Source organism: Sorex araneus, chromosome 1, assembly GCF_027595985.1.
Source record: "Sorex araneus isolate mSorAra2 chromosome 1, mSorAra2.pri, whole genome shotgun sequence".
Classification (NCBI taxonomy): domain Eukaryota; kingdom Metazoa; phylum Chordata; class Mammalia; order Eulipotyphla; family Soricidae; genus Sorex; species Sorex araneus.
The window spans coordinates 359,900,459-359,916,909 of record NC_073302.1 but is presented as its reverse complement, the minus strand read 5'-3'; the positions used below and the strand labels follow the sequence as shown (position 1 = coordinate 359,916,909).

Sequence of the window (16,451 nt, the reverse complement as noted above, 5' to 3'; positions counted from 1 at the left end):
GTTTCAAGTTAGAGGCCTGAGCACCTTTGTTTTACATATATGCTAAAATTTCATCTCAGTTACATAGGCCTTGGTGCTGTGTGAAGAGGCTCTGGGGCATGGTTTCCAAGCCCCTATTGCTTGAAAAATCTATAAAACAGGAGGAGCAATTAATAAGGCTGGTAGCTCAGCTATTTTCAAACAATGACTATCTAGTAAATGGCCTGAAGCCTTACAATGATGATTACTTAGTTTAATCAAATTAATTACAACTTTAATTTTAAAAGAGGGATGGGACAAACCCTTCCTGAATGAGATGGTTATTTCCAATTCACTTCTTAGCTTTCATTTGCTTCTCCTGGTGAGTTCAAACTACATGATGCATACTGTTTTAAAGAGAAAAATGTTTTGGAGATTGTGCAAGCTAAGTCTCACTGAATTTTCTTGCCATCCAGTGTGTCTCCTTTATGCACATGGAGATGTAAAAATGAAGCTCAATCAGGAGCTCATTGACCTTAGTTCTCAGCAATGATTCATGCAGAAGAAGCTGATAAGTTACACTACTGGATTCTAGGGCTTAGAAGCAGTAAATCAATATATAACAATGAATTTTGATCTAATCTATAGGAAGAATGTCAACAGTCTTTTCTCCAACTGAACTCAAGATAAAGGACAATGATAAAAAGAGAACTCATCAGATCACTGGAATCTTCACTTAAGGAACAGTGCAGGACCCCTTCACCTTCTGCCCACCCACCGACAGTTGTGTTTGAAATTACCACAAGGGTGACACAAACCTCTGGCAGTGCACAGATGTGGGAGAAAGACGGTGCCAATAGGGCACTCTGACAGTAGTCTCATCCCATAGGCAGGGAAACAGAGCAAAGAGCATGGACTTGTGTCCTACTAGCTTTTGGCAAACTCTGATCATACTCCAATTTCTTAATTTGTAAATTTCCTTCCATCCTTCGAGGTTGTTGTGAGGAATATGATGCATGTTAAGAACCAAGCACCACCCCTGATACTTGAAAGCTATACAACATATAATGTAATATTTATTGTGAAAAAGCAATCTTTTAAAAAGAGTAAGAGTTACCATTTTTGACATTAATTTCTCCATAACTTATATAAAACAAATTACATCTTGTTTTCATAAAGAAAATAAAAGCTTCCTGAAATGTCTTCAGACCTCAGAGCTGGTCCCTTCTCTTCTGAAGGATCCTCTGGAAGAACATTTTATCCGTAGTCCCCTAGAATGGGACACAAAACAATGTCATTGCAAGCCAGCGGGCCTCAAGACAAAAAAACTCTACATCAGGCTATGGAGATTAGAAGCAGGGCTGCATCTACTGCCAACACTACCGTGCATGCCAGCAGCTGCACAAAGAGAGGAGCGATCAGCTATTGCGTGAGCCCATAACTACGGTACTGTACCTTTCCATGTAAGGACCACTTCGGGAAAGTCACGAGACAGGTGCCCTGGGAATCTGCTCAGAAGCACATCACTGACTAGTCTCCGTCATTAGCGGTCCTGACTGTACTTGGTGGTGCTGCAAGCTCTGGCCATTCCTCCATTGAGAGCCAAGTTTCCCTCAGCTCTCCTGGAGCTTGGCTGTGTTCAGAAACTTCGGGGGCATTAGTTGAAGTTGGCTCTAGAAAGAAATCCGCTGCAGGTTCTATTACTTGACTAGGAACATTGTTCTACCACAGGCATGTGGTGAATCAAGGAGGTCCCCAGAACAATTTCCAGATGCTGAAGTTCCAGGCTCTCCCCTTTGATAATTTTGAAAACCACAGAGGCCAGTTTGTTAATGAACTGGTCTACAATAGCTTCTAGTTTGAAGTATGGAACTCGCAGAACTTTCTAATTTATACCCTCATACCCCAACACCCATCCCTTCCACTAGGTTGGGAAGGAAAAATGTTAGATTCTTCTGAAACATATGGAATATCATGTCAACACAAATGAAACCAAACAGCACTGTCTCAGAAGACTGTGAGAGTTTTTTCTTTCTTTTTATCCTTTTCTTAAAAGTTCTTTATTATATTTTGAATATAGAAGAGTATAATAAATATAAAACATCAGCTATTCTCAGTGTTTGGAAAGGCTGTGAAGTGATGATGACATTTGGAAAACAATTTGTGTGTCCCTCAAAAAATTAGTCAATATAGAGTGACCATATGAGCTATTCAAGGTCCTAGGTATCTTTCCCAAAGAATTCAAAACATACGTGCTCCTGTCCCCAAACACACAACATTCTTAGAAGCATTATTTATAATAGCAAAAAGTGGAAGCAAACTAAATGCCCACCAACTGATAAATATATAAGCAAAATGAGATAGATTCATAGTATTGATTATTTGACCTCGCTAAAGAAATGAAGTACTGGTATGTTTTACAACATAAACACATGAGTGAGCTTTAGAAACATTTTGCTAATCCACATGTTTATGACTCCATTTATGTGATGAATCTGATCTAGACTAATTCAAAGACTCTGAAAGTTTGTCATTTTGAGAGGCTAGAGGGAGAAAATTTCTGTATACTGCTGTCAGACTAGGGATTACTTGTTTTTTCATTTTGACATATTAGTGCATGTGAAGTGATATATTCTTGTGCCTTTGATTTGCATTCCTTGATGTCCAATGATGCTGAATGTATTTTCACATTTTATTTATCTTCCTCAGAGAAATATTTGTTCAGATCCATTTTCCATTTTTAATTATCTGTCTTTTTTATCATTGAGTTGTAAAAATTATTTTCATAATGTGGATACTAAATCCTTAGTAGCTGTATTATTTGCAACAGAAATAATTAGCAATCATTTTCTTCCTTGGCGTGGGGGGATTCCAAGGCCCATCCATTTATTTTCTATTTAATTTTTAGGTTTTGAAATGCTTTTTTTGGTGAGATTTATGTTCTTGTTTGTTCTATACAATTATACTTTATTAAAAAGGAACTATGATGCCTCCGTTTGCATATCACAAGGCGTGCTATTTTAAATTGCTTGGTAGCCTGCAACAAAAGCCTTCTGAGTCAGAGGCAGCATGGGATGTTACTGAGTAGAAAGTATGAGTTGGCCATCTTAGAGACTGAGGGGCAGAGTGACCCCTGAACAAAGCATGATTCACGAAGTCTAGTGTTTTGCAAAATACCCTCTCTACCCCCTGCAAGCTTTGGAGTGGTCAGAACTTGGAGCCTACAACACCCAATGTGGAACCAGTTTACAGTGCCAAACTGAAACAAAGACCAGCTGAGGGAGACTGCACTGGAGGACCTGGGAACCAACAGTGTGTGGCGGGGGAGACAAGAGGGGGCAGGAGCAACCTCCTCCAGCATGGGAGTCAGGTCATCTGTGCATGCTCCTGTTATGCCCAGCACGATCCCGGGTCCCGTGACCCAGGAATACTATGACTACACAGAAGAGCAAATCCATTGCTAGACACTGAAGTGGCTTGGTTTAAAGTTCTGTTTCTCTGAATATCTGCAATCTGAGGCCCATAATAAGCAATGTCAGGGGAATATGAAAGTCCCGGGGACTAGAGAGCAAGGTTTGTTGAACACCAAAAAGCACATTTACTAGACACAAAGCCAAACCTGAAAATGAGACTTAGGAGGGTTATTTTCTATAGAGTTTTCAGTCAAGTTGGAGAGCATACCGGTTTATAAAAAGTCCTGAGCACCAAGTCTCTGCTAGTTACTTTGGCAGATACTGGGACAGAAAATAATACAAAAATATATACCCTTAAAAAAGCCACCTGCCAATTAATCAAATATTTATATAGAAATTATTATGTTAGTTATGTATTAGTGTAGATCCTAGATAAACTGGACCACAAAGACCACAAAAAGAAATTGGGGGAAGAAAGTGTAAGACATATTCCAGGCACAGTGACAGGCAATAAAGTTCAAGTAGACAAAGATGGTCTGGGCAATGGAGGTTATAAAAGTTGAGTTGAGAAAGCAGATTGACATAGATTAATTATATTTTATCCAATCTAAGATAGCACTGATTAGAAAGTCAGCAATTATTTCATGTACAACTATGACAATATTATACCAACTATTATAAACAACTGATGGCAAAACATTTATATTTCAAAGTGGCTAATATTGTAAAGAATGTGCCTCTCAGATGGATGAAATAAGGCAATTCCCAAAAGCAAAAAATGTAAAACAGATTATTAGGATAAATAGAAACCTAAAATGAATACATTTTCCTCATCAAATTGGAAAGTTAGCACTAGCAAGAGCATAAATGTAATGGCAAAGTCATACCTGATATATAAAGTCATGCTACTTTTCTGAAAATTGCACTGACAATTACATGTCATGAACTAAATATGTACATATTCTTTGCACTATTATTTCCACCTACAGAAATAAAACCTAACTATGCATTTAAAGATACAGAAGAAAATTTATACTAAAAATGTATCTTGCTTATAAAAACCAAACTATAAGTTACTTAAATCCCAAGTTACAATGACTATTTAAACATTTATATGGTTCAGTCACGTGCAACATTAACCCATCACTATTGTAAGTACTTAATAACATATGGAAAATCTCATGATATAATGGCAACTTTTAAGAGAGGTGAATAACAGTCCATACATGTATAATTCTAACAGAAAAATGAATATTTCGTGAAGATTGGAAGAAGCAGTAGTAATTGTGGTTGCTCTAATAATAAAATGGCAATATTTTCCTTCTTTCATTTTTATTAATTTTCTACAATTAACTTTGATTAGCTCTATTTCTCTCAAACATGTATCATTTTCTAAATTCTACTTGAAAAAATTAAATTCCATTAAAGCATATAAACCTAGGAATACACAGAATGGAAAATATACACCCCTTACATGAAATAATAATTATACATGGGCCATAAATGCTTAACATTTTTCTAGTAAATGCTAGGTGGCTTCCAACACAGATCAAACATGATTTTTCTACCTCTCAATAGAAGAGACTATCAACACCCACTATGAGAAAGTACTATACTAAGTTTACAAGTGTTATTTCTAATCTTCATCTGCAGATTGATGGGAAAACAAAAGCATCGCAAACCTGAATATTTAGTCAGCTCACTGTCTTTGAACATGGCAGAGTTACGTTTTGAGCCAAACTTTCTCACCAGAGTTGAAAGATCTTTCACTACATTAATGAAAGACAAACTCCCTTACAATATCCAGGTGAACTTTAAAAAAGAACATGCTTCTCTCGTTCATATCAGTGAGCAAAGGATATTGTGAACCAGTGTTGCATCTATTATGTCAATTCTGGGAGGAGAGGCAAAACTCTGAAAACACAGATTGTAAACTAAGGGGCCAGATTTTTTATGAACTGCTAACCTCACTTCCTGAGAAACCAGTGCTCTCTTACTATCCAGATGACTAAGATATTTGGTGCAGTGCTGTTCACTCACCTGGCAAGGTAAGGCGACTCGTGGAGCTAGTACTTGGGGCTGGTGAGCCATGTGAGCGCTTCTTACTTCCTGCAAGAGGAAAAAAAATATCATGAGGAAGTGTAGAATTGGGAACTGACTTCTCAGACAGGCAGTATTTAGTTCATGATAAGTGAGATTGTTAAGGTGCAAATGATGCAGGAATGTGTGTCTGAACACAGTTACAGAAGGAAAAATTCTGGATTTAGAATAAAGATTTAGGGGATTGTTCCCATTCTGTGTCTGTAGACTTTATTTGCTATTAGACTCAAACTGCTGAAACTTGATGTCTCTCAATAGATAAGAAATGTGTACAGGCTATACATAAATCTATGTCTTTATATGTATAATAGACTTGGGAACTACACATATTTTGGAAGCTGTGACTGTTCTGGGAGCAATCTCCTGACCATAGCAAGAAATACTTGTTTATATGCACAGACATTGCTTTTGCACATATACTTGCCACTATATTTATGTGTACATATAGACAGCCACTCATTCATTCATTCATTCATTCTGTCAACCACAGTGGGGAAAAAGAGGCTAAGAGGTCAAGATTTGGCAAAACAGCAGATGTTGGCAGATATGGAGAGAATGTTTTATTAGGGTATATATAAGATTACATGTTATTTCTGTAACAAGTCCCTTGAGTCTCCATAAACAATCCACAAAGTCAACTTTAAACTTTAGCTCAACCACATTTGAGCTATTTGAGAAAACTATGCCTGAGTCAACAAAGTCACGGGTAAAGATAAGAGAACCCATGGGCAGACCAACATCAGAGGAAACAGGAACTTGGGGTACAGTGAGTAAGCATTTTCTCTCTACAATGGAATACTGGGTGAGACATGGAAAAATACACCTGGGATGGTATTTGAGATGTTCTCATTTCAGTCTCAAAAAACAGGCACCACTCTTTGTTTTATTTTAGTAGCAGTAGTAGTTGACAGTCGTACAATTAAAAATAGAAAATAAAAAGTTAACTTAAACATACCATTTTATTTTGTAGCATGTAGGAGAAGCTATATGGCAAGGCCTTGAGTCTCCATTTCCTATAGAAGTCCAGAAGGCAGAGTTGGTGGGGGAATTCAGGAAGAGTAAACATGATATCTGCCTCAGAATCAATCCAGGTGTCATTACAAACCTGGCGTGCAGGACTCTTGCCTGAACTCACTGGGCAGACTCCAGGGGATGGAGTCTGAACTTTGTAGTACAAATTCCTTGGGTGAGCTTAGCCATTGCTAGTGTTTCTCAAGCAAGGACCTTGGTTGGGCCCCCCAGGATATTCCAAGGGTGAAAATCATAAAAATTGGGCTCTATAGAATGAGGCAAGAAGATTAACAGGTAGAATGGGGAGGCAGGGGGATCAAGAAGTAAACAGTGTTGAAATGGGGGTGAGGGAACTGAGAAAAACTGGTCTAGTGAGATGTCACATCTATAATGAAGAGGTAAAAGAATTTTCAAAAGGATGCTGTGAGTCAGAGCTAAGGCTGGTGCTGCATATTACTTGCTTCAAACCAGGAAGAGGGGCATTCATGCTTTCTCCAAAGAAAGAACAGTGAATATTCATCTATTTTAGGACTTTTCACCTGTCTCACTGTGTCTCAGGGATAAAGCTACTCAATAGCAACATTATGTTATGTGGTGTGGGCTACGTAATTCTTTGTTGTGAGAACTACCTTGCACATAGTAGGGTGTTTAACAGCAGCTTTGTCCTCCGCCCACTCAATGTCAACAGCAACTCCCTTTATCCTGACCATCAGAAATATCCTCCAGACCCAGGATTCCTAAAATTTTTTCCACTGGAGATCAATATCCTTTTGAAATTTTTAAAAACTTTTTTTTTAGTTTTGCATTTTAGCAGCATTTAAATTTAATTGAATAACCAGGCATTATAAAGTTATGAAGTTATTCATAACTGAGTTTCACACGTCAACTGGTGTTGATATTCCAGTTGATATTCCAACACCAATCCTTTTATCTGTGTTCACTTCTCTCCACCAAATGTCCCCAGTTTTCCTCATGTACCGCAAAGGAAATGAGGACCAGAATACACAGACAGTCCACAGACTTGGAGGAATTATTTTCTCACCATTCACTCAATAAACGGTTAATACCCAGGATATATAAAGCACTGGTAGAACTTTACTAGAAAAAAAAATCTAACCCCACTTGAAAAAAATGGCGACCTCTTTTTGCCCAAGAAATTTTTATGTGATCCTGGTATAAATATACACATAAAATATTTACTGATAATAAAACGTACTTAATTTGAAACATATTTTTCATGACCACCCACATTATGCAACCCATTTGGACCACAACCCACAATTTTAGCACCTTCGTTCCAAATGAAAAATGGCCTTTAGGAGAACAGTCACCCTCAGTAGGAGTCACTGACTGCTTCAGAATGGAGGAAAGGGCTCACGAGCCTTCTGAGCTGTCACTGCACTACTGAAAGCTTCAGATGAGTGTATGTCGTCTTTATTCTGATTAGCATGAGCACACTACCATTTTCCCTCCCTTCTTATAACTACTCATCAATCTGATAGTCTTAAGATTTTATTATTTTAATTTTGTTCACCTATTCACTTGTCTTTTATATATGCCATTTATAAATGAAAGTACCTGGTGTTTCTATGCCCTGGTCATTTCATTAAGTGTAATACCCTCTACGTCAGTAGTTTTCTACAGTGATATAGGAGAAACATGTAATGGATCACTGAAGCATAAATAAAAATAACATTTATAATGCAACTGCTTATATATATTCATAATATCCCAGTAGTTGCTGATACCGAGGAGTATGAGATATTAATCAGCAATATCTTTTGCTCAGACAGGCAGGAAATTCCTCCATACTGGACCAGACTGGAGGTTGAAAACATCTGCTCTAAGTCTATACATGTTGTTTTTTATTTGTTTGTTTTGGTGTTTGGGCCATACCCGGAAGTGGTCAGGACTTAATTCTGGCTTTGTGCTCAGGGATCACTCCTGGAAGGCTCAGGGGGCCATATGAGGTGCCAGGAATCAAACTCGGGTTGGATGCATGCAAGGCAAATGCCCTACCCACTGTACAACTGCTTCAGCTCCCATACATGTTGTTTTAAATGGTAGAAATTCATCTTTCCATTTTTCTTTAAAGTTGCTTAGAATTACATCATATGTGTGTGTGTCACTGTCACTGCTCATCAATTTGCTCAAGTGAGCACCAGTAACGTCTCCATTGTGAGACTTGTTTTTGGCATACCGAATACACCACAGGTAGCTTGCCAGGCTCTGTTGTGCGGGACAAAGAAATTGAACCCGGGTCAGCCGCATGCAAGGCAAATGCCCTACCCGCTGTGCTATCGCTCCAGCCCAATTTAACAATGAGACTGTCAAAATACTACAAGGAACAAAAAAGAGACTGGATGTAATAACATCTACCACTTCCTTCATATGACTTCCTCTTCTTACTAAAATTCATCATTTCATCAATTGTTGGATGAAACGATTTTAAATTTCTAAACTTTAAACTAGCCATGATGATAAAATCCTCATTTTCTTAAAAAAAAAAAAAAAAAAGACCTGATCAATGCACTCCCAGAATACTGAAGTAGGAGTATTTTCAAAATAGAAATATCATACTTGTTAGATTGGTAAGGAACAAAAGAAAAATAACATTTTAGGATTCTGGGCTGTTGTTTATGTCAAATCCATCCTTATCTCAGTTGAAATTCTTTAAAGACTAAGAATAGTATTTAGTTAAGACCTCATTATATTTCATACTTCAGAATACCTAAATTCTGTACAAATGGCTGTTTTAACGCTTCAATCTCAGTCAATGATTGAGTCTTCTCTCTTGTATCTGAACTAGAATTCAAGATTTTTAGGTAACCCAGTTAGACTCAATTTTCCTACCAATTAACCACTAATGGAAAGTTTGGATGATTATCAGGTAAATCACATAATGACATGGGTCTAGGAGACTAGGAACCCTGGGTTTGAACCCCAATTCCATCATTGATTTCTCTGTCAGAATCTGAGTTTCATTCAGATAGCTGCAGTACTATACTAAGAAATTTGACTGATTCCATCCTTTGAAATTATTATATGATGCTGAGAACAGACATATTTTATTATTCTACTTTGAAAAAAATAGTTTTATCCTGATTAGAATAGGATCACAAGAAATAAAAGGTCACTGCATACACCACACCATGCAATGTATAGGATACAATGAACTATGGAGAGAAGAACTGAGTTTTAACAGTGTTAAAATGTGTGTCTGTATTCTACATATTTTTTCCATTTGTCAGCTGTCACTCTTCACAGAATGAATGTAGAAGGGATGTACCGGAACATGACAAAGTCTATATGTTCAACCCAAACCTAACATAATCAAGAGGGGAAAATTGAATTATTTTCCTCTAAGGCCAGAAATAAGTCGGTGATGTCCACTTTTATCACCATTGCTCAACACAGTATTGGAAGTCCTTTCCATATCTATTAGACCAAGAGAGAGTATACATTAAATTCAAATTGTAAAGGAAGAAAAAAAATAACTTGTAATTATTTGTTCTGATAGCCTAGTTCTCCCTCTTGGAGAACTTGGCAAGCTACCAAGAGTTTACTTCCTGCAGAGGAGATCCTGGCAAGCTCCCCGTGATGTATTCATATGCCAAATACAGTAACAATGATGGGTCTCATTCCCCTGACCCTGAAGAACCTCTAATGTGGCACTGTTGGGAAGGGTGAGTAAAGAGAGGCTCCTAAAATCTCAGGACTAGGATGAATGGAGACATTACTGGACCCACTTGAGCAAATTGTTAATCAACGGGATGACAGTGACAGTGATAATTATTTGTGGGTTTGTGTATTTTATTCAGATGCATGGTTTACAGTTTGATCACTTGGGCATGATCAGTAATAGTCATGTCACACGTCATGTTCCTAAGCACCATAGTACACCCTATTTTTCATAATCTCTAAACATGATTAAATGTACACAGCTTTTTTTCTGTTACTAACTCTGATTTTAAAAGGATTCCTATTATAATTAAATAAATGAATAAAGATTCCTATTTTACAGAATTTGGAGATAGAAGAGTTTAAGAGTTTGCAGTTACTGCATTTTGAGGCCAAATTTTAAGTCAAGATCCTTCAGAATTCAACTCTACGAAAACATCTTCTAATGACTCTTGCTGTTTCTTGGCTAATCATTTGTAGGATGACATTACTTTGTCCTCTCCCCCCTTGCCACAAGGTGCTTGTCCCGCTTTTTCCTGGTGTTTAGGCTTACCCCAGTCACACCCATCAAGGTGTTCCCGAGTCACTCCCAACCCTTTGTTTAGCTTGTAATCACTTCTCTATGCTCTCTTCCCCCAAAACAGTTAATCCGCTTTCCCTTAATCTCACTCTGCTAATTTGTAAAGTCAGACCTTCCTAGGACACTGAATATTATAACATTGCCTTTCTCCCCTCTTTATGCCTTTTGAATAATTTACTTTAAAGCTATGTCTTTTTTGTATAGACACAAGAAGACAATATTATGCTTTTGTAACTTGGGACTTAATTGGCTTCGAATATTATTCATTCCCGGGCATCTGCTTTCTCCACTTAAGCCTCAGTTGCCCTCAGTTCCTAGCACCCCAAAAGCAGGGTCCCAACGAGAGACAGGACAGATCCAGGGCAAGTGGTGAGTTATATGTTACCCTGGCATCGGGATGGGCCTGGCCTAAGTGCCTAACTCTTAACTATAAGTAAAGAAGTTAAGAGCTTGATCGTAGACAAATGCTGTCATGATCCAAAAGTAATGAACGAGGCTAGGACCCTGCTAGGGATAGGAAAGACTGATCCGGCCTGAGCACTGTAGTCTGAGATCGAGATGGCCCCAGGAGAGAAATTCTATAAGCTTTAATGCATTTCTTATTGTGTCCATACAAAATGATTAATATTATGAATTCTTATATGTTTACTGGTTGAGGAGAGGAGAAACACACTCATGGGACTCCACCCTTGGATGGATCCTCCTGCTGAAAGAGAGTCAATCCTAGGAGAAGCATCCCCTGAGGGAAAGGAACCTTACCCTATTGATTGTGACCACACCTATGTGTATGCCCCAACCCCCTCATGCTGGGGGATTTAACTAGGCTGTAAGAGTGGGTTGGGGGGCCAGATCCAGAGATCCAGGGAGAGATCCGGAGCTGGGAGAGAAGCAGAGAGAGAGAATGAAATATACTGATCAAGCAACCAGTTTGGCCTTCTTCCTTCTGTCGCCTGCCCTTGACCAACAGCACACACAGCGGTTCCAAGGCACGGAACGCAGGCGGTGAGACAGAGCCGCCTAGAGAGCCCTGGAGTGCACATGCCCCTCGGCGTGCTTTAGTTTTTTTACAATCATTAATCAGGTTTCCTTCAAGTATAGTCTCCTAAATTTGCCCAAGGATAATACAAACCTGGGACAAATAGTTTAACTAAAAAAGAAAGAAAGAAGACTAATTCCCAAGGCTGACCTAGTGCTGAGGCACTGCCTGCATTTCTAAAAATCCTGAGCATTTCATGACTGACCCATTGATCCTAATCTTCAGGTCATCTTAAAAGAACCCATATGAGTTAGGATAGAGAAGTCCACTATGACAGTGGTAGCTGGAAATGACTACTCTGAACAAGAACGTAACGCTGGCAGTAGGTAAAGGCATAGCAGTATTCAGTACTGGTATTGCAAACCATGATGCCCAAAAGGAGAGAGCAAGAGAGTAAGAGGGAGGGGGTGTAGGGGAGGGGGCGGGAAGTGCCTGCCATAGAGGCAGGTTGCAGGGTATAGCAGGAAGGAAAGAAGGAAATGGGACACTTTGGTGGTGAGAAATATTTACTGGTGGAGGGAAGGGGTTGGAACATGGTATGGCTGAAATTGTGAGCAACTTTAACTTGTATAAAAAAATTAAAGAAAAAACCCATTTATGAGAGATTTTTCTTATCTAAGTATGGGAAAATTTGGAATGCTCTTTTTATGGGTACTTGCACAAGACTGAAAAATCAAATTTAACATTACCTTTGCAAGTACTTGAAAACCTGTAAAGTACTCACTGACTCGGCTGTCAATGTTATTTTTACATATAGAAACATTCACTTCTGCCAGGTTATTGTGAATGCTTGGTGCAACTTTTATTTTTTATTTTATTTTAGTTTTTTGCTTTTTGGGTCACACCCAGCAATGCACAGAGGTTACTCCTGGCTCTGCACTCAGGAATTACTCCTGGCGATGCTCAGGGGACCATATGAGATGCTGGCACTTGAACCCAGGTTGGCTGCGTACAAGGCAAACACCCTACCCGCTGTGCTATCTCTCCAGCCCCTGGTGCAACTTTTAAAAGCCTGTAATGCAATGGTTTCCCCTGGGCCAGTTTTCCTTACTCTGAAGGACACTTTGCAGACAAAGTGAGAGTGTGAACACTGAGGCAGAGGGAGAACAAAATGGGAAGTCCCCCTAGAGAGGTTATAAATTCTTTGTGTGCTTGAGGAAATCTCCAATTTATCAGGGAAATGGAAAAAATATCCTAGTAGTTCCTAGTCTTGGCATGGGCCTAGGTAGCAGTCACAGAGACACAGAGAAGATAAACTGGACTGTGAACTCTCCAGATCTCTGGGAGCAGCCTGGACTATGGTGGGTGATTAGGTTCTGAGTCAGCCTCCCACTGGCTCCCACTTACCTGAGCTTGTATTGCTAGAATCATTTCTCACTCTACAATCATCCACTTACCTCTTACTTTACTCCAAGTATCACTGCTGGGAATATTTATGAAATCTGTGTAACTTTCATTATCTAAACCCCTTCACCCATCTCTTCTCAGTTCCAGTGATTCCAACAGAAACTGAGCTGGAAGAGGAGGTCCAGATCCAGCTTCATGGCTGAAACCAATCATTCCAGGCGGGCAACCAGTCCAGGAATGCATATACCTCCCCCAGGGTGTTCTGAAGGTAAAGATACACAGGGAAGCTACACAGTGAGTGACTCAGAATTCACTCCTAATCCTCACTGCGCATTATGAACACCTGGGGATTTTTCATGGAAATATTCGACTAGCAGAGAGCTTTCTCCAGAGATGCTTTGGAGTTGGCCTGGAGCGGGTACTGTCATTACCAAGGAGAACCTCACCTGGTAACATCCAGCCATAGGGGATGCTTTCTTTCTAAAAACCAGTGTGCTTTGTCCTCAGGGATAATGTCCATATGAAAAATGGTTTCTCTTAATCAATTTTCTTGGAAGCTCAATTTATGACTGTGTAGAAATGAGACGTGCTGACTTTTGATCTGGTGTGCTAGAAAGTACAGACTCACTCTACTTTCAGCTTCGGGTTTCATTTGAATTTCCAAAATTTAAAAACAATTAATGAATATGATTTTTAGAATCTTGAATTTCTATATACATGAGGTGGGTCAAATAAAAACAAGTTGAGCTGGAAATAAAGTATAGGGGTTAAGGTTAAGGCACTTGCCTTGCACATGATTAACCCCTGGTTCAATTCATGGGACCACATATGATCTCGTACCTCCAGGAGTGATCCCTGAGCACTGCTAAGAGTGGCCCCCACCCCCACCAAATAATCACATTGATACTGATTTTCCTCACCTGCACAGTTTTAAAGACATCAATTTCAGAATGTAATTGTGAGGACCAAGAAAGAGGAAGCACACATATGAATGTGCTTAGGCAACTGGTCAGATAGTGCTTGTTCCAGGTTTCTATCAAATGTGTCGATGAGTAAGTATACATGTGTACATTGAGTGGGTGTGTGTGTTTCTGTGTGTGTCTATGTCTAATACGTCCTCATTGATGGAAGTTAGGCATTTTCAGGTCACAGATTACATTGTACTCAACCCAGGCACTGAATGTATAGAGAATAAACAACCCAATCAGTCAGCTCAGGGCAGAAATGCTATCACCAGAGTTTGTATGACTGGAAGTATCTTTTGACAAACGAATAGCCTTCAGATATTTCAAATTAATGCCCTTGGTTGCAGCAGCTAAAGGGCAACAAATCTAATTCATCAAGAGTCTGGAGAAGACAAGAATGATGGAAATGACAACAAGGCTGCCAACCTTGGGGGCAAACACACACCTATGTCTCAGGCCTGGATGTTTGCACTAACCCTCAGGGATGTGTAGCTTGACCTAAAACAGTTTCACTTCTGCTAAATAGGGTTAGCACAGCCAAGCCCATGCCTGCTGGGAAAGGGTAATTTCAGAGCCCTTGAGAGTGTCAGCATCACTGTCAGTAATGGTCCAACAAGAGCAGTGCTATTATCACACAACCAGATCCCACAGGGCAGACACGGAGGCTGCAAGATTGAAAAAGGAAGTTTCTGCCAATTTTTGCACAGCATATTACAAGCAAGCACATCCCCCAACATCTTTTCTATGGTCTCCCTGGCCCGTGACAGAGGATACTGCCTGATGCCTCAAGTCTAATCATTATTTGAGCCCCTTTATAGTCTTGAAAAAAAAAATCAAAAGAAGCTTAAGGTTTGTCTAGGGCCATGGAATTTCTGAAAGAGTATACAGAGTTTTCAACCTTCCTGTATTTCTCTAAGAATTGCTTTCCAATTGTATAGAAATCAAAACTGCACATTCAAAGTGTTTAATAAACCTTTTTCTTTCTCACTACGATCACCATGACTGCTTTGGTGTCATGATCTCTTTATCACAAAGAACAATGATACAAAACACAAGAGCTGTTCAGATATGCAAGGCTATATGCTTTTTAGCTATGGCTGTTTTACTCTTTGAACAGAATGAAGCAGGTGGAGGAGTCTGAAAAAATATGGTAACATCCTTTGATACAATGATTATTGATCTATGAATTTGTATGATTCTAAAATATAACACAGAAGTATACACAAATCACCCCAATTTTACTGCCATTCTCAACATAAAAAAAAGTAAAAATAAGTAAACTGTGCTAGAGTCACTCTAAAATATGCTGCCACTGAACTGATGTTAGTGAAGTTTTTTTTAAAAAATAAGACTTCTTTATTTGGGGCAGAGAGATAGACTTGGTAGAGAGCTTCAGTTTCTGGCACTGTATATGGGTTCCTCAAGGCACACTAAGCACAGAGCCAAGACTTAGCCCCAAATATTGTCAATTATGGCCCCTGAACAAAACAAAGTGGGATAGTGCTTATAACTAATGTTAGTTAAACAAACCATAGTATAATCTCAAATATAGTAGTGTACGGCTTTATGGTGTAAAATCTGGCAACTCAGAAAAAAGAAGAAATAACAGGCCCGAATGCATGAGTATGAGAGATTCTAGTATTTTTATACCCCTATATATGACTTAGGGTTCTATCCCCAGGTAGAGTGTCCTTCTAGCAATACTTGACCAATGATTAGTGGTTAAGTGCTAAGGCCCAATGATGAACCCCAGTGTGTTTGGGGGTCTCCAGGGCTATGATGTTTTAGAGGTCTGGTGGTATAAGGAATGAAACCCTGGGCAGGTATATGCCAGGTATACACCTTAGCCACTCTCAGTGCCTACTTCTCTTTACTTTTTAAAATTAGTAAACTCTGGTTTTGTTTCTTAAGGGCAAATAGAAATGTTATTTCCGTGAATGGAAGACCATCACAGACTCACTGGCAAATGTAATAATCCAGCTGACAAACCGCACAGAAACAAATACCAGGAGGTGGCCCAGATCCCCGTGTTGTATGTGTAAAATGAAGGGTATCTGCATGAGGAAGTCCCTCTTAGTTGCTGATTTGAGGGGACCATCTTGTATATAAGCCACTAGTACACCCAACAAACAGTGTTAATGATAAATCTCTCTTCACACTCCATATTGGTCTGGGGGACACAGATGGCAGTATTTAGGGCTTATTCCTTGCTCTGCACTCAGGGATCACTTCTGGCAGTGCTTGGAGAGCAATATGGAGTGCCAGGGATTGAACCTGGGTCAGCCACATGCAAGGCAAGAGGATTATCCACTGTAATATCTCTAAACTTAGAGCTAATAGGCTAGTTCGCATAAGTGATT

General features: G+C 39.2%; 1 protein-coding gene across 6 annotated transcripts in view; it reads right to left on the bottom strand.

Annotated features, from left to right (window-relative positions):
* PDE1C (phosphodiesterase 1C) overlaps positions 1-16,451 on the bottom strand; it is a 645,533-nt gene that overhangs the window by 21,301 nt on the left and 607,781 nt on the right. For 4 of the 6 annotated variants that reach the window (XM_055138682.1, XM_004606904.2, XM_055138726.1 and 1 more), the window contains one exon: positions 5,412-5,480. In XM_055138682.1, coding sequence (XP_054994657.1) covers positions 5,412-5,480 — 69 coding nt within the window. Of the gene's footprint in view, positions 1-1,004; positions 1,230-5,411; positions 5,481-16,451 lie in introns of those variants that run through there. The other 2 variants (XM_055138699.1, XM_055138691.1) reach the window with 2 other exon arrangements.